The sequence below is a fragment of the Etheostoma cragini genome, chromosome 3, assembly GCF_013103735.1.
Source record: "Etheostoma cragini isolate CJK2018 chromosome 3, CSU_Ecrag_1.0, whole genome shotgun sequence".
Taxonomy (NCBI): domain Eukaryota; kingdom Metazoa; phylum Chordata; class Actinopteri; order Perciformes; family Percidae; genus Etheostoma; species Etheostoma cragini.
The window spans coordinates 8,538,499-8,561,591 of record NC_048409.1 but is presented as its reverse complement, the minus strand read 5'-3'; the positions used below and the strand labels follow the sequence as shown (position 1 = coordinate 8,561,591).

Sequence of the window (23,093 nt, the reverse complement as noted above, 5' to 3'; positions counted from 1 at the left end):
GTTTGACGTACAAATCCGCCACACGAAACTCAGATGTGAGGGGTTACTTATAAATCACACGCTGTTCCACAATGATCTAATCCCGTGCTAATAGGGTTTATGACTTTGCAATATAACGTTATAATCAGGGTTTGATTTTAAGCTAACGTTACCATTACATGCGCATCGATTAGCACTAATACCACCTATTACAGACCAACAGATCACAGGCGAGATCGGTGCGTACTGTGTTGGACTGTAACATTAAATATATTTTAATACGTTTATACATAGACTGTATGGGTTTATACGGTCTGTGTTTAGCATTATTAGTTAGCCTGCTAGCTTGCTTAGCAAGGTGCAATCTAGAAGCTAGCTAACTGATATTAATTGAGATGCTAACGTTGGCTAACGAAAAACTGTAATAAAACAAAATCTAATTTTACTTGCCGGAAAAACTGAACTGCCGATTCCTTTGAGTGTCTTGCCGTGCAACCGAACGCTGAACAATTATTATAATTAATATATATATATATATATATATATATATATATATATATATATATATATATATATATATCAATTATATAATTACGCTGACATTATTATCCGACCAAAGTGTCACAGCCACAGCGATGAAACGTAGTCAAACGTAGCCAAAATGAAGTTTACGTGCCATGGACGAGCTTTGCTAACACTCTGTCATGATTGACAGGCCGAGAACTGTCAATCACATTATAACCACGCCCTAAAACACCCCTGGCTTTATTGCCAATTTTAAAATCAACGAGACCGTAATTTAAAGAATGAACATCATTTTGTATTGCAAAAGACTTCAAACTAGCGATCGAGAACACAAACTCATTATGAAGATGTTTACTGAGGTAATAAATAAAGTGAGAAGTGTCTCGTTTCTCCATAGACTTCTATTGAAACCAACCTCTTTTGCAACCACGAGTGTCGCCCTCTTGCAGGAATTCAGATAGAATGCAGGTTTAAGTTACTTCCGCAGTGGTTGCACTTTTCGAAACCGGATGCTCTATCCACTTATTTTAACGGTCTATAGGACATATGAAGACATGAACATGGAGAGAGAATGGGGGAGAGAACGGGGTTTAACTGCAGCAAAAGGCTGTAGTTAAACCCATGGCTGCTTTGTTCAAGATGGAACCTCCAAATATGGGTGTATGCTCTATCGGGTGAATTACCCAGGCGCCCATGGATTACTTGTTATATTACCCAGTGTCTGCCAAATTGCTCCTGCTCGCTGAGCTGTGGCGGCTGTGCCTACATGCACCAAGATGCATTACTTTGTTCCCCTGCTCTGCTGACTCCACTAACTGTCTATTTACAGAAAGTGAAGTGAGCACCGATTGACAAAGGACAAGGAGGATTCCCGAGCTTTGAAGCAAATTTGACAAAGCAGCCAAACAGTGAAATTATAAATTCATAGACTTCCTGTCCATGGTGAAAGAAAAGTCTGTAAATCAGTAGATGCATTGTCTGAGCATCACAAACAGAAATGCATTGTTTCACTGTCAGAATTTAAGTTAAATTACAATTAACAACTAAATTAAAACAAAAAACAATTAAATTCACGTAAATTATATGATTGGTTTTTGGCAGGTTTTGAGTCAGTCACATGTCATTGGACTCAAAAGAGATATGACCATGATAACTTTTTAAATGACCATGATAACTTTTAAATGTCCCTTGGCAATGTAAACACATCTTGTGAAGATTGCAAACAGCGTCTTCAATATGAATATTTACAGCATTATCAGAGTTTGAAGAAATGTCTGCATTAAACAAAAGTACACATTTAAAGAATCAGTTCACTGCATCATTGCTCTATGTCTCTGATGTGATGTCCTCAGAAACACTGTTAGTTCTCAATCAGAAAACAACTCTTCATAAATCAGCTACCTAAATATATATTTTTTTAACATCCATATGCTAGCCCAAACCATTAATTACCAATGCATTGCCATTCTAAATTTCCCTAACCTTTGCTCTTTTAAGTCTATACTTTTAATCTGCTATCTGTTACTTTTTAAATATTTATATCATAATGTCTATTTGCATTTTTTTACATAAGGGCTGGAACAAAAGAGAATATGAGAAGGTCACATGGTTTACAGTAAGAGGAAGTCACAAGAGGCCAGGAGGACTGGGTTTCAATAGCAGAAGTGTTTCCAACTGAAGTAAGGTTTGCTTTATCCTTCCTGGGATTATCACTTCGCCTTTCTCACGTTGTCACATTTGAATAGGGTCATAAAAAAGGAAGGTTTCACAATTCTCAAATGCTTGTCGTTCTTTCCTTAACCCTCATTGACCCGGTGAGTGATGATGAAACACGCCACAAGATGTCTGTATCTTATCTGCAGTCATGTTCCAGGCAGTAACATGACTGGGAGGCACATGACACTCATCAACGCTTGCTATGCTTATGTGTAGAAATGCTCTCTTACAAGTAAAAGTACCACAAGTTTATCATTGATATATGTGAGTGATTTAAACATTTTAGACAAGGTCTTTGTGGTTATTTTTGCATATTCATGCATGTTAGTGTTCTTGATTTCTTATTTCTTCCTTTAAAATGAGGTTATCTATTAAAACGTAACCTGATGTTACCATTACTTTTATCATCCCAGACGTTTTGAATACTTTTTGGATAGTTTAGATCCAAAGTCCCAACTAGTAGTTAATCTGTCAGAGTCAACATTCCCTGCTCCAATGACTCACTTCCTTTTCTGGCATCTAGCTCTTTCCTGGCCAGAAACCGTTGTGCAAACTGACTTTAAACTTATTATCAGACCTGCAGTCAGTGTGAGTGTCTGATAGCCTCAAACATCACATACATCTCATAGTGGGTTCATAACACACAAATGATCACTAATTACTCAAACGTTTGCCAGTTTCAATAGATGACATATTATATTTGTTCTGCTTTTAGATTCCTTTCCTGTTTTTTATGTCATCATTGATGTTTTTTCAGTCTGTGCAATGAAAGACTAGTGATTCAGTTGAAAGGAACAGGATGTGGGCAGGCATTGCAAAACCTGCAGTGAAAAACAAGTAGTCACCTGCAGTAACAAATGATACATGCTGGAGTTGGGTAATCACTTACAGCAAAAATGTGTGCTTTTAAAGATTTATTTGGGCCATTTTGGCCTTTAATTGATGGGACAGGGAGAAAGTGGGAAGTCAGAGCCGCAGGTCCAAATGGAACCCTTGGCCAATGTGCTAGGGACTAAGCATTGTGTGCTTTTAAACTTGTTGCTATAATTCTTGTGAATGCTGGCTTTATATATGGATCTATCCAGAGTCTGCATGGTTTTTCAGTGATAATGTTACTTTGACAACAATAAAGTAAACATGATGTCCACTTACTGTGTGTCATATGGTCTATGCTCATTTATTGAACATTTAATTGGTTATTTGCACTTTTGCACATGTTCACATTTTTATAAAGTATCATACAGTATGAAGCTGCTCTTAGGGCACCGGAGCAATGCATCCATGGAAAGAGGGACATTTACATATAATGCAGTCAACAAGCTGCTCATTACACATCCATGCAAAGTGACAGCTTTACTGTAGAAAAGGTGTGTAGCTGAGCTCCGGTTCACTGTTGCACCACATTCTGCACCACAGTTATACACCTTCTTGTTTTCAAGCCCTGGCTCAGGCGACATGCAGCAAAGGGCCGCAGATTGGATCCAAACCGGGGCCACTGCCAAAGCCTGTAGCAAAGCCTACTGGCTGAGCCACAGGTTGCCACCATATTTGGACATTTCCTTCTTATGTAAAACACCTGACGCCTGTTTTCAAACCAACAGGCCACACAGGAAATAAATATGATACAATGAAAGACAAAACACAACATCAGAGCCATTAACAGTTTGGCTAGTTCAGAAGGTTCCCAAATGTTTTCATGTCAAGGACCCCAAACTGAAATAAATTAGACCACGGACCCCCATCTGATAAGATGTTTGCTTTTCCATGTTGTCATTACAGTGTATGAAACCCATGACCAAAACAGTCTTACATTCATCAGTCGTTGTGGTACTTATGAATGTAATTATAGTGATTAAAAATGATTGCCCTTTTTGCCGGGGACCCCCTGCACCCTACTTAAGGATCCCCTGTGGGTCCCCGGACCCCACTTTGAAAACCACTGGGATAGTTGGTGAGATTTCCTAGAACTGATGAGAAGACCTGCGTTTAAATTAAAGCGGGAATGCAGAAAGGAACATAATGACACTGTGAGATTGAGTAAAAGGTGACACTACCACCACTGAAGTGTATATTATAGTGTATAGTCCTTTAAAGCTTTACATCTGGAATGACTCATTGTAGACGGCTGGGACTGGGACAGCTGTCTCAGCTAATGACACAGTAACTTCAGAGAAACACTGAGAATTAGGTTTTTCAATAGATGGACCAACAGCAGTCTTGGAAGAAGTATTCAGATCCTTTACTTAAGTAAAAGTACTAATACCACACTGTAAAAATATTCTTTTACAAGTAAAAGTCCTGCGTTAAAAATGTTACTTAAGTAAAAGTATCATCAGGAAAATGTACTTAAAGTATTAGAGTGCTCAATGCAGAAAACTCCTCGCATTTTTGAAAGTGTAAAGGATCCAAACATTTGTGTGTTTAATGGTCTAATCCTCTCAGCTGGACTAGGCACTAATATTGTGAACTAATTTCATTTACAATAAAAAATCAGATTATATAAACTGCTTGTGTTTCTTCCCCTCCGCATCAGCTCCACCTACATCAAGCAACTCCAACTGGTCCAGTATGCAGCTGCCCGCCTCACCCTTGTGAACCCTAGTCCTAAAACAACTCCACTGGTTCCCCATCTCCCACCGGATCACTTACAAAATCCTGGTCCTCACACACAAAGACCTCCACCCTCTGGCACCCTCATTCCTCACTGACCTCCTCTCCCCCTACCCTCCCCCCTCACGGACCGTCAGATCCACCTCAGCCGCTCTTCTCTCCATCTACAAGTCCAACCTGCACAGTTTCGGGGACAGAGCCTTCTCCAGGGCAGGTCTCAGGCTCTGGAACTCCCTCCCCAAGAGATCTGTGACTCTGAGTCCCTCACCATCTTCCAGTCCCGCCTCAAGTCCCATCTGTTTGCTTAGTGCCTAACCGTAGCTACACTCCAAAGGGAGGGGCCTTTTTCATCTGTGCCTGAATCTTGTTTTGTTTCATTAGTCTTGTTCTGTTCAGCCTTGTTATGATTTCAACCTTGCCCTGGAAGGCGAATTTGGGTCCTTGAAAAGCACTATACAAATGAAATGTATTAATTATTATTAATATTTGAATATGTGTAAAGTAACTATTAACTAAAGCTGTCAGATGAATGTAGTGGAGTAAAAAGTGCAATATTTCTCTCTGAAATGTAGCAGAGTAGAAGTAGAAAGTGGCATGGAAAGAAAATGCCTAAGTAAGTAAGTACCTCGACATTTGTAGCCTACTTCAGTACAGTACTGGAGTAAATGTACTTGGTTACGTTCTACCACTGAACCTCAGTAACCACCAGTTATCTGAAGGGCTCCAGCAAAGTAGAATCAGGCAGAACCTGACATCTGGATGAAGCCACAGGAAATAATGAAGAATGAGGAAACAAAAGCACAACCCTTCAAGCTGTTATGAAGTCAATTGACTTGATAAGATAAAGTTTTAACAAAAGATATCACGTTGACTCAATCAATGCAGCCTTTGTGTAGCGTTTCTCTTGTTTTTAGCTGTGTTACTAGGACTGTCGTTTCTTAAACACCGCCTACTGTGGGAAATCGAAACCTATCTGTGCAAGACAAAAGCGCTACTTGTAAAAGTCTCCCATTTTCTCTCCGAGTCCGCTGCTCTCATCCGGCCGCTCAGCAAATCTGCGCAATTCCGTTTTGGACAACATGGCCTTCAACCAGCAGCAAACACCTTTTTATAACCCAGTAAGTAATTAAAACTTGTCTTGACGTTCGTGGGGAAAGGATGTGATGATTTATGAAGGCGCTGCTCTGCTCGGGGGTGTCTCAGGTATGCGGTCCCGTTATCGGCTGGCTGCAGGAAACACCCGTTCAAACACTGGTTGATTGTCAAAATGTCGACAACTTTCAGGACATTTTAATGAATTTACGTCTGCTCTTAAATTCGATACATAACCTATATAAATAATAATAATAGCTTAATAGTTAACTATTTGGTTTGGTTCCCAGGGTAGGCTACTTGTTAACACATTTTTGTATTTTGTAGTCTAAATAAAGAGTCTGTACACTGCTGCCTAACTGTTGCATCCTGCCCTGAGAGAAGGAAACAGCAGCTTCAGGTGGTGGTAGTCTACTACCCGTATAGCCTGCCAAGCGTCTCGAGGGCAAGCGCTTTCAAAATAATACCTGTATTTGGATGAACTTACGTAGTCTACTGCGTCAGGCTAGTGAGATATGCATCTTTCCTGTCGCCATCTTGGGGCGAACATGTGACTGAAGTATTAGAGCATCATGAGCTTATGTCGCCCCATAGTCACCAAAGTAAATATGACATTTGTACACAGTAGATATTTATATTTATATTGTTATTTGTCAAGAGTATAACAATAGAATCATTAAGGTAATAATGATACAACAACAGTGTAAAGTATAAGGTTAATGATACAGCACATGATAAGGAAACAAGAGTAGCCTATGTGAAAAAAGGTAAAGAGATTAAATAAAATTGTGAAGCAATTAGGAACCAGGTTGCTGGCCACATGGTCTAGAACCAGCAGTACTGGCCATTTAGAAGCAAGAGCATGCCACAACTGTCCTAATGTGCAACGTTACCAGAAATCACATTTATTTTCATTTTTTACTCTGTACCAACATTCGGTGGTTGATGTTAACTTAAACTAAGATATGTACAGTAGGAACAATGTTTATCCATTTTATCCCAAAACCTAAAGCCTCGGCCACAAATCACAAAATTGTCTTAAGCGGCTTTATACTAGCAATAACAAGTTTGCAGTTAGAATGAAATACAGCCATTAACCTGTAAAGTCCTGTTCTTTGTAGATGATCCCCTTCACTGGATCAATCCACGGTGGTCTGCAGGAGGGGAAGTCCATCAACATCAGTGGACGGGTCCTGCCTGGAGTCGATAGGTCAGACTGCTCTCTTCATCTTTTTAACGCTCAGCTCTTAGTCCTTAGATATGGTCGCAGTGAAGTACAAAATTTAACATCTCATAAAATATTTTAATTAAAACAACCAAAACACATTCATTTTTCAGAACAATAACTTCATTTTTGTTTCCTGAACTGCTGTGTTCGTGGTTTCCTTAATTTGATAAAATGCTCCCATTCTGATTCTTTCCTGTACTCCTGGCCCGAGCGCCAACTGTGGCGAAGGCCCTATTGAAACTTATGGAATCCTTCCTTTCCTTTCTTCCGGCAAATGAACTGTCTTTTTGAAGGGCTTACCATACTCACAATCTCACCAAAATTGGCAGTTACATCAAGTCAGATGAAAATTTACCTATTTTAAGTTTTTCGGGAACAAGCGCACAAAAAAGGTTCGCTAGCGCCCCCTACAATGTAAAAAATAAATAAAAAAATGGAGCCCCTGCGTTTCGTTTAACGTAGACTATCGAATATTGGTACACAGATGTAAAATGTCAAATCGTACAAAGCTCATTGAAGCAATACAATAAACCCAACAGGAAGTCCACCATTTTTCGAAATTGGTGCAATTTTGCCCATTTCTACATGTTTAGTAAACTCCTCCTAGAGATTTCATCCAATCAACTTCAAATTTGGTTTGTGCCATCTTGAGACGTTAAAGATGAAAATGTATTAAACAAAACACTTTAAATAATAGGGTTTGACCATGGCTGGGCGGCCATTTTGTGCATTTCGCCATCGAAACAGGAAGTGGGTGTAACTTGAGCGTACATTGTCCATTTAGCTTGAAACCTTTCTGGATTTATAAGAGTCCAACCCTGACAACATATACACGCCTATATTGGCTCAAATTCAAAAAACCCTTCTTGTGGCAAAAGGTAGTAGACCTAAAAGTCAAGTTGCTATACTAAACTGTGTGGGGGAGTGGCGGCCATTTTGAGTGTTTAGTGATCAACAAGAAAGTGGCTGTAACTACAGTGTGCATTATCCAATCTGCTTTAACTTTCCCACAATCAACAAGTGTCCAGGCCTGAGGACATCTACAGGCCGATATTGAATTTTGGTCATAGCACCCTTGGTAATAATTTTACCAATGGGTAAATGAATGTATGTTAAGACATGTTAAAGGCGTTGAGTGTCTTGTAAACTAAGTTTAAGGGAGAGTTATTTGCTTCATCCTCCAACATTTGGAAAGCTGTTGAAAAGACAATCTGAACTCATTGCCTCTTTATCAAGACCATGAGATACAAAATATCAGGGATCCACTTATCTCAACGTTGCTCCTAAACAAAACATACATTTTTTTTATGAGCTCTCACTAAAATAATATGATAACAATTTGTTTTATTGTATTGAAGATCAAAATATGTTAAAGTTCTAGTAAATTAAATGTATAAAAACACAAACTTAAAATATGAAACCTAAAATCCTTTGATCAAAAACACAATAAAAAAAAAAAACAGTGTTGGCAACAGGGACGTTGTAGAGCGCCCTCTGGTGGATATACTATGCAAAGCCAATACTCAAATGTTTTTATTTTTTCTATTAAATATTCAAATGATTCAGATGAATGAATTTTGAAAAAAAATGCTGATAGTTTGTGAAATGCCTAATATCGGCCCGCCGATATATCAGTCGGGCTCTACTCCATAGTACCGTTAATTTTGGTTCTATTCACTATTAGCATAGCTTGCAACATAAAAAAATAATTAACCATATTTTTTCCATTTACACACAATACTTATAATAAAACAGTGTAATAGTGATAATTTCTTGTAGACCATTAAATGAGGACTTCTGATTTTTTCCAGGTTCCATGTGAATTTACAGTGTGGTTCCAGGACCAATGCGGACATCGCTATCCACATAAACCCACGATATGACAGCCACCCCGGTTATGTTGTTACCAACACCTTACAGAATGGCAACTGGGGGCCCGAAGAGAGGAAGCAAAACTCGCCGTTTCCTGCTGGCTCTACCTTCAGCCTCACCATCACAGTCACACGTGATTCCTACCAGGTCAGAAGGGTCAAAACTGTTGGAAATTAAAATGATCCACTAAAGCCGTTTTCACATCCAAACTCTGGCCTGTGAATGTCCAAAGCATTGGGTCCCTACGTTGTCCGTAGTTCCCATTTCACACATGTAGCATACAACAGGAGATGTCTGTATCAGACGGGTTCACTCACTGGAAATACTCTGGTTTAGACAAGGGCTGGCGCCTGGTAGAGCCATTACACTGCGTTTCAGAGCCGTTTGTAATTTGGTCATAAAGTCTCTTGGAGATGCTTGAATTAATCTGACGGTTTCGGCGTGTATGTAAATCGCCCTTCTACTTCACCCTCCGATATTTGTTTCCCTCCTGGTGTGGTGAGTGTTAGTTAATATCATCACAACAGCCACTTGCTAACTGTGAATTCTCAAGGGCCTTTTAGACCAAACGCTCGCTAGCCAAAGTTTGTGCATCTACAGGGGTCTGTGCTCAAGGTTCATTCAGATCGAAACACTGTTGTTGGGTGGCACAAGCCTTGGAAAAAATGGGTCTCAGAGTGCAGTGGCTGCGTTGCCACTTTTGGTCTGAAAAGCCCGACACACTTTCGGCTCTATCTAAGGTAACTCGGATTTTGTGCTAGGGAGCTGCACAGCCCGATCTGACTGGTTTGGACATTTGCATTCCCACATACAAGTAATGTCTAGATAATTACAGAATTGCAGTGCTTGTGTGAAAACGGCTTTAGTTTTGTCCGAGATTTAACTACATTTACAAATCCTGTTTTTCTTATCAGTGAGTGCACAACAGATCTCCATGAAGTACAGTACACAAATTATATTTTGTACATAAAATGACCATTCAAAGAATAATTTAAAGTAAACAGAAAACATAATAACCTCTCAAATTTGTATCTTCGCTCAATCTGAGAGTTTGACAATGGTCATTTGACAGAGATGGTAACTGGACGGAGTAAAAAACATACACTCTTTTCAGGTTGCTAATATTTCTAGAGAGATCTTATTTACGTGCAGGCAGAAATATTTGTCTTTGCTCAGAAATGACACCCAATTAAAGTTCCATATTTTCTCCCCAGCTGAACGTCAATGGCTGCCACTTTATGGAGTACAGACACCGTATCCCTTTTCACCAGGTGGACACCATCTCAGTGGGTGGGAAAGTAGAAATTTCCTCCATTGCCTTCCAGAACCCTATGGTGAGGATGCTGCCAGTATCAGGCATTAATGGTGTTTCATTTACGTCAATATTCTCATTACAAATAATCACAAACCTGCTAAATGAATCAACATGTAGAGAGTACATGAACAGCATAACAGAAGGGGAAATGAGATTAAAATTGTTTCCTTTTGTCTTCAAATTCCTGGACAGCAGGCATTTCCTGCACAGCCTGCATTTGCCGCACAAGTAGCCTATCCCACCCAGGCTGGCTTCCCTTCTTATCCAGCGTTTCCCCCGCAACCTGGATTCCCATCTCAGCCTGGATTTCCACCGCAGCCTGGATTCCCATCTCAGCCTGGATTCCCATCTCACCCTGGATTCCCATCTCACCCTGGATTCCCATCTCAGCCTGGATTCCCCTCGCAGACTGGATTTCCTCCAGCAATGCCTGTGAGTATAAGGCAGGGTGGAGTTACAATTCTGCGGACATTTTATAGAGTTTATGTGGGGCAGCAAAAACCTAATTGCTTAAGTTTAAGTGGCCATGTACATAGTTTTGGTTTAATTTGTACAGATTTAGAGCATTCTGTGTTTGTATTTCCTCCATTCCAATACAGTGGAGGTGAATGGAATTTTGTTAATGTGGTAGATGTTTAATCCTAAAATGTTGAGCATACCAATAATCTAGGTTGGTTTGTTAGCTAGCTAACTTCAGGTCTATGTGTCTACAGAGACATCAGCTTTGGGACACTCCTAATGAACCCAAGGGCAGGTACACAGAACACAACATAGGGCATATGGTTTGATTTTGCCCCACTGGAAGGTGTAGTGAAAAGCCAGCCGTCATTGAGAGGGGAGATAATGATGCATAAATATTCCACTTTCAGACAGTCTCAGCTTGAAAGCATTCATAGTTGTTTACATGTAAAATGACAGAAGTAGTTTCATCAAGTAGAGCTGCAAAAATTAAGCGAGAAAGTTATTGACAGATTAATAATTGTAAATGTGCTGTATTTATATAGCGCTTTTCCAGTCTTAACAACTGCTCAAAGCGCTTTTACATCTACAGGAACCATTCACATTCATACACTGTGGCCGGGGCTGCCGTACAAGGTGCCACCTGCTCATCAGATAAACATTCACACTCCGATGCGCAGCACCGGGGGCAACTCGGGGTTCAGTGTGTTGCCCAAGGACACTTCGACAATGACTGCAGGTGTGGGGATTGAACCACCAACCTACCGATTGGCAGGCAACCGCTCTACCACTGAGCCACAGCCGCCAATTGTAAATTGCAGTCAATTTTCAGGAGTGAAAAAAGAGAGCTAGAGAGATTTAAACCCTGGCTCCTGGCTCACCTCAGCATAGCCGACTGGAGTGTGAAGTGAGTGTAAATGAAAGCCTGTTTTAGAAAGTTACAGAAATTGTCAGACACAACCTGGATGTTAAGACATGGTAAAGGTCTTGAGTTTCTTGTAAACTGAGTTCGGGGGGAAGTTTTTTGCTTCCTCATGTATGTCATGGTCTTACTCCATTGCATATGATTGTGAACAACCACATGCTTTTGCACATACAGGTAATAGTGCCATCAATGGTCAAAACTGTGCTATTCCTTAATTATTTGTTGATTATTATCATAATCAACAGATTAATCAACTTTTTGCCATGTGTTTGTGGCCTTATGATTTTTTGATCCCCCTTTTCACTGTTTTATCTCCTTTTTCAACACTTTTCTTCATTATTTTTCATGTATAGTCAAAATTAAAAACAATGTATTGATCAATATAAAAATAGCATTTTAAAGTTTAAAACATTTAATTTTTAGTTATTGTATTCATAACACAAGGTTTGGGCAGGGTCTGGATTGCGGACCTTGGTTCCGACTTTGAGACACGGCGCTCTAAAGCATTAGACAATGGTTTGAGGTAGGTAGGCATTACCTTTTGGAAATACCACAAGTTGTGGTCAGTATTGCAGTATACAGGGATAGCTAAAAGATACAGAGAATGATCAATGGCCCAGGAAGACATGCACAGCTGCCTCAATACTTAAATTCATGGTAATGATGGAAAATTGGAAGAGTAACATTACATAAAGCATCTGCTGTTGCAATGCTCTCCACACATTTACACTTTGGAGCACGGTGCTTTTCTGGCCACTCCCTGTTCAGTGATGTCACAGCAGGTGTCTTTCATTAGCGATTTCAGAGGTACATTGCATCACTGTCCGTTTCTTCATCTTTGATCTATAAAAGAAAAACCAATGAATGATTATAGATAATAAGTGTGTTTGTATAATTCATTCATTTTCCCATTGGGTCTCTGTACAGACTGTTCCATACCACAGCGTCATCAGCGGTGGACTGAAACCTGGCAGGACCATCACTATTCAGGGGACTGTTAACCCCAAAGCCACAAGGTATGACTTGATTAGTTATTGGTGCTGGATCTTTGAAACCAACCTTGTAGAAATTAAAAGACAACATCCCAATGAGTACTGTGTATGTAGACTAGTTAACTTCTTGCAGTTTTAAACCGACTATGTAGCCCCAGGCCACACCTTTAGCTATACGCCAAATATGTGCAGCCATGTCTGCCACTCCTCCACACCTCACAACTTACCAATTACTACCCTAGTTTCTTTACTCAACTGGACAACTTCAACCAGAGAGTTTAAGAGAATTGAAGGAGGCAAACTGGCGGAGTGGAACTAAGGCTTGTGTGCACGCTAATCCAGCGCCGCAATGATTGAGATTCATAAAATGTTAAAAATTCTGACCAAAAAAATGCATACGCATATTTCTTGTAATGCTGTCTTTGTCTCAACAAAAGATGCTAAAGTGTAATGACAGGAAAGAGGCAGAGAAGAAAACAGTGAAAACAGCTGGAGCAAGGCACATCATTTTTTGAGTGGCATAAGCCAAACTGAGGAGGCACGATATAAAATGCCTCAGACTATATCCTTATTATTTACACAGCAGACTTACTGTATCATGGAAGACATAATGCAGATGGTCAGGATCTGGTTTACCCTTCTCATGCCATGACTGACTTGGTGTAAGAACTCTGCTTTCTGTGTCAGGGTTAGTTCACTTGCTGTGTGTTTCCTCATTCTAATGACTAGTTTTGCCAGTTTCCCAAATTTTACTGAAGCAGTTTTATGATGCATCATTCCAGGTGCTGCCCAGAGAAGGAAGCTCAAACTTACATTCCTGTCTTGGCAGATATGTAATGAAAATTAACCAGTTCTAGGCCGGCACGATTCAGGGAAAAATATAAAACACAATTTTTTAGCTTAGAATTGATATCATGATTCTCTGCCACGATCTTTTTGACCACGACAAAACAAAACAAATCGGCAGTACCAAACAGATATTTTTGGCAACTTTAGTACATTGCGCATCACCACAAGCCTGTAAACACAGAGGCTTCAATCAAGAGAAGGGAGAGCATTTCAGAGCTAGTAGCAGTGTTTGTGATGTTGTTTGCTCGTAAAATCATACAAATTTATAGTACATGTATTACAGTCAATTCACTACAAGGTTTTCTCTTAAAATAATGACTCTGATCATCACGATTTTCAGACTCCTGCACAACCAGTGAAGACATACAACTCTGTGTCTCCTCTGTGTTTCCTCCCAGGTTCAATGTGAATCTGAGCCATCCCTCTGGCATTGCTCTGCATTACAACCCACGTTTCAACGAGAACATTGTGGTTCGGAACACCAAGCAGGGGGACCAGTGGGGCGCCGAGGAGCGTGCCGGCGGGATGCCCTTCCACCAGGGGAAGCCTTTCACGGTAACACTGCAAACTCTTCACTCATTGCGCACACTGACCAGGTGGATGGGAAAACATCACTGGTGATGGGCACACATTTACTGCTCAGGGTTTCCGCGCGGAATTAAAATATCTAAAAAAGTCTCAAATTTAAAAATTTAAACTTTAGGCCTTAGAAAGTCTTAAATTCACTGAAGTAGTGTGTTCTAGGTCTTTTAGCAGGTCTGAATTTCCCTACGTCAGTGCAACGTAGAGAGAAGAATAAAGATATCCAGTAAAGTGAAAAAGCGCAGCTTGACTTAGTGTGATCTGCTCATCACGGCTTAATCGTTTGCACGTTGCCCGAGCCACGATTAACAGGTGAAGCTACGTCAAGCCAGGTGTAGATAGCTGGGATAAGTGAACGTTCACGGCTTTCTTAAATAGACCACGGTATTGATCACAGATTTACTGATGCAGAGATGGAGAAGACGCATGAGGCATATGTTTCATCCAAGGAGCAGCAGCTTCTACGAAACGAGGAGGTGAAGCATATAATATGCAGAAAGGGAATACGGCTGTTATCAAATGGAGAGAAAAAGCCCAATAGACTATAGCAAAGTCCCGACTCTCCCAATTGCTTTTTTTTTTTTTTTTTTAACAAAAGAGTTTCATTAAAGTTTTTTTTTACAAAATACAGGTTATAGACAGTTGGCATAGGTAGGCTACATTAGGGTCCAAAAAAAAATCAATAACAAAAAAACAAGAACAGCAAACAATTAAAATAGTGCAATTAGTGGCCTAAAGTGCATGTGCTAAAGGGCATAGAGGATAAAGTGCAAAATATCACAAGTTATGAATGTCCCAAGGAAGGTGCTTCTCAGCTCAGTGAGGACTTGTTTGCAAACTTCATCACTGGTTATTACTTTGGAGGCTTACTCCAACCTAAGTCAAATTCCTTGTATGTCTGTCATACCTGGTGAATAAAACTGATTCTGATTCTGATTCTGATTATTGTGGCAATAAAACCTTTTCTGATTGATTCTGGCATGTATTTGCAAGTGGGTATCCTTTTCTTTCAGTTATGTACATTTTAAAGAAATTTGTTGCAATAGCTGTGTGACTTGTGACTGTATTGAAAAGGTGAATAGAAATAATTTCTATTTCTTGCATTACCCGTTTTTTTTTTGTTTCTATGTTATGTTTCTATTAGACACTAATCTTGTTTGAGTTGTTTCCAGTGAAACTTCTTCACTCTGTATGTTTTGATCAACCAAGACCCTGGTGCAGGTACTTTTATTTACCTGCTGTTTGTCATCCCTTCGACCATGTATCTTGTTGTTTTGCTGTGTGTGTGTATAGCCGTGTATGTGGTAGGATTGTGTCAATGGTTTGTCCGCTACGTCACCTTCGCACCTGTGTGTATGTGTGCTAATCAGAGGTTAGAAAGGGAATCACAGGTGAGGGGATAGAGGAATTAGGATCTGGGAAGCCACACGGTTTTTCAACCTCAGCTTTGTGCGAGTGATGGTTTTAGATCTAGTCTGCTCGTTTTTAATCTTTCATGGCCAGTCTGTTTGTAGGTGTTTTTATAAAATAAAAAGGTTAACTTCAAGTCAATGGCAAACCTTTTCATATGCACCAGCAAGTGTTGGAAATGGTTTCAAATTCCCTACAGTTGAATTTTTTTTTAGTCCGATTGCCACTACACTTTCTCATTTTTTCATTCAGGTCTCTTTTTTTTTTTTCAAATGTTTATAAAACATCCAGAATTCAATCAAATTGTAGTATGGGTCTGTTCGTGTTATTTTTGGGCAGTTTGCTTGAAAGAAACCAGAATTTCTGAAACTTTTGATACAGGTCAAATGACAACAGGAGGGTTACAACCCCAATGTGTGGGACCTTGGTATTCCTAGTGGTAGTGTCAAAAAAGACACTATGGCGAGTTTAGTAGTTCCACTGTTATCTTTCTTTCAAAGATGTGATTGTAAAATGCTCTCTCTTTTCTTTCAGCTGACTATCTGTTGTGAGAAACAATGCTTCAGGATCGTGGCCAATGGGATTCAGCAGCAAATCTATAAGCATCGTTTCCCTCACTTCCAACACATCACCACGCTGGAGATTGCTGGGGACATCAGTCTGACCTCTGTGATGGTGTAGAGAGACCCTGCACCACTGGGTGCTCTGGATTATCTTACAACACACACAAAAAAACCCTGCTTGCATTTATTCATTCATCCATTTATCCATTCTAATTGATTACTTATGGCATATGAGGGATACTGTTAATTAATGGATACTGTTTATTTACTTCATGTGTATTCAAGCTACAAATAATTGTTTTTTATATTGTTATATGCTATACATATTCTGAAAACATTGTTTTTTAAAGGAAAACTCCCATAAGGATTAACAAGTCCAGTCAGTTCAGGAATTAAGGAAATTCTGGTTGAATTCATAAATTTTAATTCCATAGATGTTCTGTATAATAAAGTCTCTAAAAAATAATACTGTGATTATTGTTACATTTTTGTGAAACATTCAAATAAAAATGTAGTGTGACGAGTTTTGTGTGACGAATTCTTACCTGCTGGAAAATGACTACATAACAGGCAAGCAAATGAACATTTCAACTTTTTCAAATGTTCCTTTATTTCTAGATTTGTATCTACCTTTGCCAAATATCAAACGCTATGGCAAGCCAATTAATAGATCAAACTTATGATCTAAGCAAGTCCATGTTATGGTGGTGCTAGAGGGAAAGTCAGGGGTTACCAAAGTCAAAAGGGTACAACATCTGAGAAACAAAATTTTGTGCCAACCCATCTGGTAGAAGTAGAGTTATTAAAAATCATAAATACATACTGGTAAAATATTTACCTGCCGATGGAGCTGCAGGACAATTTCGAAGATTACAAAAATCAGTAGGATTCATCCTCTGGGGACAATGAATAGCTGCACAGTACTTAATCTTAATGCATCTGGTAGTTGTTGCGATTCTGTGTGGACCAAAGTGATGGACGGATGGACAGTGTTTGTTGTGTCAACTCTTTTTCAGAGGAAGTTTAGCTGAAGTCTATTTCTGAACATATGGCTACCGTACTCACACCACAAATCTCAAGTAACTAAGATCAGTGGTTGCCAAACTTTGTTTATGTCAAGGACTCCTAAACTGAAACTAATTAGACGTTAGACCCCCATCTGGTAAGATTTTGTCCCTGGGTCCCCCATCTGATAGGATGTTGCTCTTAGATTTTTTATTACAGAAAGTGTATGAAACCCATGACCATTGTTTACCTATGGATGGAATTATAGGGAAAATAATGATTCCCTATTTTACTATATTTAGTCCAATCCAATTTGGGAACCACCGGCATTGATATTTTTGTTGAAAACTCCTGTTGGTTTTTGTGTGGGATACAAATGACAAGTTTGGGAAACTTTCTGTTTGAGAATAGTCTGTATTACCTTTTTTTATTTTATTTACGGAAATGTCATTAAATAATGTTTAAAAATAAAGTGATTGACACATAATCAATTCCACAAACGTTCCACATAAATTATATTTTAAAGTATTTTTTGCGTTATTTCCCCCAGTTTATTAAGTAATATTTCACTGTGACAGAGCAGCAATCCACAATACTCTTAAAGTTAGGGCAGGAGGACAACCAAATTATGTGGAAAATAGATATATATATTTAAAGAAAGTTTATTTCAAAAATATCGACATAGACTTCAATAAACTGTAGTGCAGAGATCTTCCTTAGAGTCTTTGCTGGGGGGCCTCCAAAGAATGGTTAATAAAAAAAGGTGAATCCAACATACTGTTAGCAAATATAAATCCCCCCTGCTTCCTGGCCTACAGGTAAGGTAGTTACTAAGGTAACCATCCACAGATACAGTTCATCCTAAAGATTTACTGTGACACATGTTCAACATTAAAACATGATTTATAAAATCATGCCAACAGTTATTATGGGCTATTATTTGAATAGCTCATTGTATGCAATAAAGGTATGTACGGTATGTACAAAGGCCTACATGTTATTATAGGCCCAGTTTAATATGCAACTTCATTTTATGTGATATATTATAGGTGATCCTATAAGGGTCCTGTGGCTTTAAAACATAAAGGACTCCTACTGTTGTGTATTGAGCACGGCTTTTGCGGTGTTGGTCTCCCAAAAGCCAGGCTGTGGCTCCAGTGTATATCCAACAGGTGTCGCTGTTTGACTACCTTTAGCTGTTGTACCGACCCTTCAGAGTAGGACTGGGAGCAGCCAGCTATGGTAACGTTAGCTAAAAGCCAGTCTGCGGCTTCTGTATCCTACGAGGCGAGCTGCACCCAGCCAGTAACACCAGCGGTGCTCCATTTGCTGTAACGTTACTGGAGAACAGTGAGTATTTCTTCTTTAAATACACATGTGATATGAGAGTGAGGGGGCCCTTTTTTTTTTTTGAAGGCAACGCTGTTGAGACAGAAAGCAAGCAAGGCAGTCCGGCTGACTGAATCATTTACACAGGATCCGAATGTGTTGTTCCAGGATTTGCTTCACCAAAAATGAGGGCAAAGAACTAAGGCTATGGCTTGAGACAATTGGGCTATTTAGCTAGGTAAATGGCTCACTGGAGAGTTATACAAAATGATAATGAATAACTGTTGGCTTTTGTTTTTGGAGCTTTTTTGTCTGCGGTGGAAGAAAAACGCAAATATTTATTAGGTAACGTTACCCCCACCTACGATACGGTAGCTCAGCTAGCTAATGTAGCCCACAAGCTACACCTATTTTAGCGCTGTCATGCTTATTGTCCCCTGACTTCACATTGAACGCATGTGGGGCTAATACATGTTTCTTTGTGTAGCTACTTTAGTTAGTGTGCCAGGTGTTCCCATCGTTTTAACCTCAGCAGCCAACAGGATAAACTGCAGAGAGCATGAAAGAGGAGACCCTTACTGTTCCCTAACCCTGGTTATTATAGACTGAACGTGATGCTAATGTTGACACAAAAGCTGTCCATTCACGGTGGCCACGGTTATTATTTTTTAAAGATAAATTAATGGCCTAAGAAGACCTTTTAGAAAACCTTTTGGTGTTCTAGCTAACTGATTTGTAGATAATCCGTTAGGCAGCACTAACGTTATATTTAAATGTCAACTTGATTGTGGCACTGAGTTGTATTGGTTTAGCTACCAGAGCACTGTGCTTTTACTATGTTATTATCATCGTTGTGTTGTGCTTGCTGGGCTGCACTGTGACACCTTCTAGCTGGGAGTACGGACAGCTCCATGGCCAATATTACCTATGCCATAATTAAAGTAGGAGGCGGTTGTTTGTTTGGGACTCCAGCCTGGGCTACCCTGTGGAGAGCGTCACTCTGCAGCTAATGAGAAGCAGGCTGACGCTTAATATCTGCCTGTTGGCTTGTGTCAGTTTGTGGCAGGAGGAGTTCCTGATTTTTGAGGGTTTGGAGAGACTCAGTTAAAAATAAGACCAGGAATGTGTTTTGGTCCTGCCAAGCTCCTCCAATGGGCCTCTGTAATGTGTACGAGGGATGGAGGTCTAGGTTTAACAGGGCCATCTACACATGTAACACAGTTACATGCTGTGAGACTTCTAATGCTGTTTTATTGTCTTGCAAAATATGAAAGTGTACAAAATATACAATACCCATAGGCTTGTGGTCAGTTGGATATTTTATACCTTAATACGCTTGCCACTTATGCCAGTAGTTATTGCCCATTTAAACATTTGTAAAACCAGAACTGGGCAATGCATTGTTATAATACTGATATCATAACATTTAATTTCAACAAATTTCCTTTCTGTGTTAGGTATAGATTATAGTTTTAAATATAAAACCTTTTGGGGAAAAAAAAGATACCATGGTGAGGTCTTTTAAGTAGTTTGTTTTGGCTAAAAAAAATCCAAACACACAACCTACAGTTTACGTATGGATAATTCCCTAGTTTCTATACAGCGGTAGCTAGGCTATTTTATTATTGCCTCTGGGTTTATAAGGCCACATTTTTGCATAAATGCAAAGAAGTACATTTATCTATAACATGTTTAATTCTCTAGATTAGCCAAAAAACTGACTTACTTGTCTGCCAATTTTATCCATATTCTCATGAATATTAACATGTTCATATTGCAATATTCATAATAATGGAACAGCAGTAAAGGATTTAATCCATATTGCTATTATTGTTATTATTATTATCTTGATAAATGACAGCAACAAATAAATCATTCTAAAATGACTGTAGATATGTTTTTGTGGCTGAAACTAGATAGCTGCGATTTGGTGTATCTATTATGAGATAGAGCTTAAATATTTTCTTTTTAAATGAAGATAGTATTGCAGTCAAGAGAGGCAAACTCTTGTCTTACATGTTTCAGCTGAGTGGATAATGAATCATCATATATTATTGTTACTGATTAAAATAGTTTTTTTGATAATACCAAAAGTCACTGTCATCCCTCAATATTATCACATCAATAACATTAAGGTATTTTATTTCTATTAATAATTTAATGTAGACTTTCATATTATAGATTTAGTTTTATTGTAAGCTGCACAGCGTCATGTTAAAATCAATAGAATTTCCTCTTTAAAGGTGCTCTAAGCGATGTTGGGTGACGTTACTTCTTGTTGACGTTCAACGTATTTTCAAACACAACAAGACTAGCCCCTCCCTCCTCCTCCTCCTGTCCGCTCTCCTTCCCTTCCGTGCTTCCGTGCACTAACCCTGTACGTGACAACAGATGTTCTAGCCTAAAAACACGTGACATTGCTTAGAGCACCTTTTAATATTTAACACATTAATATGAAGTTGTAAGTAAGTTTAACCCAGTTTGCTCTTCCTGTCTCTTTCCACAGGGGATTCGTCCCTGTCGGTCACAACAAAGGCCCCTGTGAACTGGACCTCCTGCTCTGAAGGGAAAATAGAAACACGGTGGACATAAACGCAGCGTCTAGTGTGTCACCATGTTTAACCTAAAGAAAAAGGACAAGGAGAGGGACGGGAGTAGGAAGGAGAAGAAGGATAAGAAGGAGAGGATGTCTCCGGCAGAGCTGCGCAGCCTGGAAGAGATGAGCATGCGGCGAGGCTTCTTCAACCTGAAGAGGGAGGCCAAGCGTGAGTCCAAGAACAAACTGGAGATCTCCAACCCCATCCCCATCAAAGTGGCCAGCAGCACCGAGCTCACCCTCACGGACATCGAGTCGGACGGCTTGAGCAACCGTAGCAGCATGGTTCTGGATGGGCAGCTGAGCGCCGCCAGCTCCACTGACGACCTGAAGAGTGATGGCGGGGGAGGACAGGATGGACATCGCAGCTCAGTACGAGATCGTGTGGCTCACTTCGGTACACTTGCCAAGACCAACTCCTCGCAGGTGGGTCAGATGATGAAACGCTTCTCGTTTTCCCAGAGGAGTAAAGAGGAGAGCCCTTCAGAGGGCTCCACCCCCTCCGGCCAGAACTCTGCTGCCCCGTCCCCGCAGGTGGAGAGTAAAGTGTTCAGCATGCTCCGCAAGCACAGCCTGAAGCAGCAGCCTGAAGCGGCATCGGACACCAAGAAAATCTGCATCCCCGAAGTGGTCCACAAGACCTTCCCTGCACAGCTGCAGCTGCCGCCCGTGGTTGCGCCAAGTGTGCCCGAGATCCGCGAGTTGGAGCTGCAACGCCGCAACACCGGCGACTTTGGATTTTCTTTGCGTCGCACCACTATGCTGGACCGCAGTCCCGATGGAGGAGTGTACCGGCGCGTGGTCCACTTTGCTGAGCCTGGCGCCGGCACCAAAGACCTTGCGCTGGGGCTGGTGCCGGGTGATAGGCTGGTGGAGATAAATGGACGGAATGTGGAGAACAAGAGCCGGGACGAGATAGTGGAGATGATCCGCCAGTCGGGAGACACAGTGAGGCTGAAGGTGCAGCCCATCCTGGAGCTGAGCGAGCTGAGCCGCTGCTGGCTGAGGAACACCGCGGGGCTGCGCAGAGAGGCCAGACATGTAAGCAGCCTGTCCGCTTTCTAAGTACAACCGATAAAGCTCCCTGTTCCGCTCTCTTTGCCAGGAGTGGCGCTCTTGTGTTGATCTCTTGGTTGACTGTCTTTTCTCACAATTGTTTTTGAGCCTAGTTCCAGAAACCTCTTTTGACAGGCAGGTTGAATTATATATTGGGGACTGGGGAACGGGGTTCAATGCCGGTACTCAGCAGCAGAAACAATATTGTCCCAGATTGTCAGGGATGCAGTGTTTGGGTAGCTTTATTGACAAGCTGTTGTCTGTAAAGTCCAGGATATCCTGCTTACAATTTGTGACTTTGTTTCGAAAGAAAACTTCAAGACTGAATTGAGAGTATAGTCTTGTTTTATGAGTTCACACTCTAGGCTAATATTTATTACAAAAATACTAACTCAGTATGGCCTGTATGTTCAGTCATCTGCTGCAGCCTTGGTTGCTGCTACAGGTACTATTTCCTTTTCATCAGTTATCATGATTCCATCTAATGTGCACTCAAAACTAACTAATATTTAATGAACCACATAGACGTGCAGACATGATTAGCCTAGTTAATTATTGAAAATGAATGTGAGTTTTTATGCTGCTTTATATTATTGTACACTATTATCTTTGGGTTTTGGACTAATGGCTAGCCTAAACAAAAGTCTCTCTCTGATCTCTGGAAAACGTGGAAACAATTTTCTATTTGATCAATTGATTAATATGAATGTTACTATAGAGGAACCTAGTTTTTCCCTTGTGAAGGTATTGAAACAGTCTTAAAGCCGTGTAGAGTGTGGACTATCCCCGCAGTAACAGTAGCTGAGAGTCCTCCTGTAGGGCCTGCTGCCTGGCAGCATCAGAGGGCTTTGTTTGTTTGCCTCTATTGGCTTTGGTTCAAGGGTCCTTGTGACACTATCCGACTGAAAGTGACACCCCCCACCCCCCCCCTTCTCATTCATCACAATTGAATGAATCTGCTCTGGGAAGCAGGGAGTGGCTCGCTGTAGC

General features: G+C 40.3%; 2 protein-coding genes across 6 annotated transcripts in view; both read left to right on the top strand.

The window, feature by feature from the left end:
* Positions 1-5,681: 5,681 nt before the first annotated feature.
* LOC117941676 (galectin-9-like) lies at positions 5,682-16,700 on the top strand. Of its 2 annotated transcripts, none has more exons than XM_034866687.1 (8): positions 5,682-5,948; positions 7,044-7,132; positions 8,962-9,169; positions 10,237-10,356; positions 10,533-10,769; positions 12,649-12,737; positions 13,961-14,117; positions 16,089-16,700. In XM_034866687.1, the coding sequence occupies exons 1-8, from the start codon at positions 5,910-5,912 to the stop codon at positions 16,233-16,235; spliced, it is 1,086 nt and encodes a 361-aa protein (XP_034722578.1). In that variant the 5' UTR covers positions 5,682-5,909; the 3' UTR covers positions 16,236-16,700. The 2 variants fall into 2 exon arrangements, with proteins under 2 accessions (XP_034722578.1, XP_034722577.1); XM_034866686.1 differs by having other exon boundaries at positions 5,683-5,948; positions 10,530-10,769.
* Positions 16,701-18,288: 1,588 nt separating this feature from the next.
* Positions 18,289-23,093, top strand: part of myo18ab (myosin XVIIIAb) — a 143,257-nt gene continuing 138,452 nt past the window's right edge. For all 4 annotated transcript variants that reach the window (XM_034866664.1, XM_034866668.1, XM_034866663.1 and 1 more), the window contains exons 1-2: positions 18,289-18,472; positions 20,958-22,088. In XM_034866664.1, coding sequence (XP_034722555.1) covers positions 21,066-22,088 — 1,023 coding nt within the window. In that variant the 5' untranslated portion in view covers positions 18,289-18,472; positions 20,958-21,065. The remainder of the gene's footprint in view (positions 18,473-20,957; positions 22,089-23,093) is intronic.

Coding starts and splice junctions, on each gene's coding strand:
- LOC117941676 (XM_034866686.1), top strand. CDS start 5,910: ATGGCCTTCAACCAGCAGCAAACACCTTTTTATAACCCA. Junction 9,170..10,236: donor TCACACGTGATTCCTACCAG/GTCAGAAGGGTC, acceptor TTTTCTCCCCAG/CTGAACGTCAATGGCTGCCA. Junction 14,118..16,088: donor ACCAGGGGAAGCCTTTCACG/GTAACACTGCAA, acceptor CTTTTCTTTCAG/CTGACTATCTGTTGTGAGAA.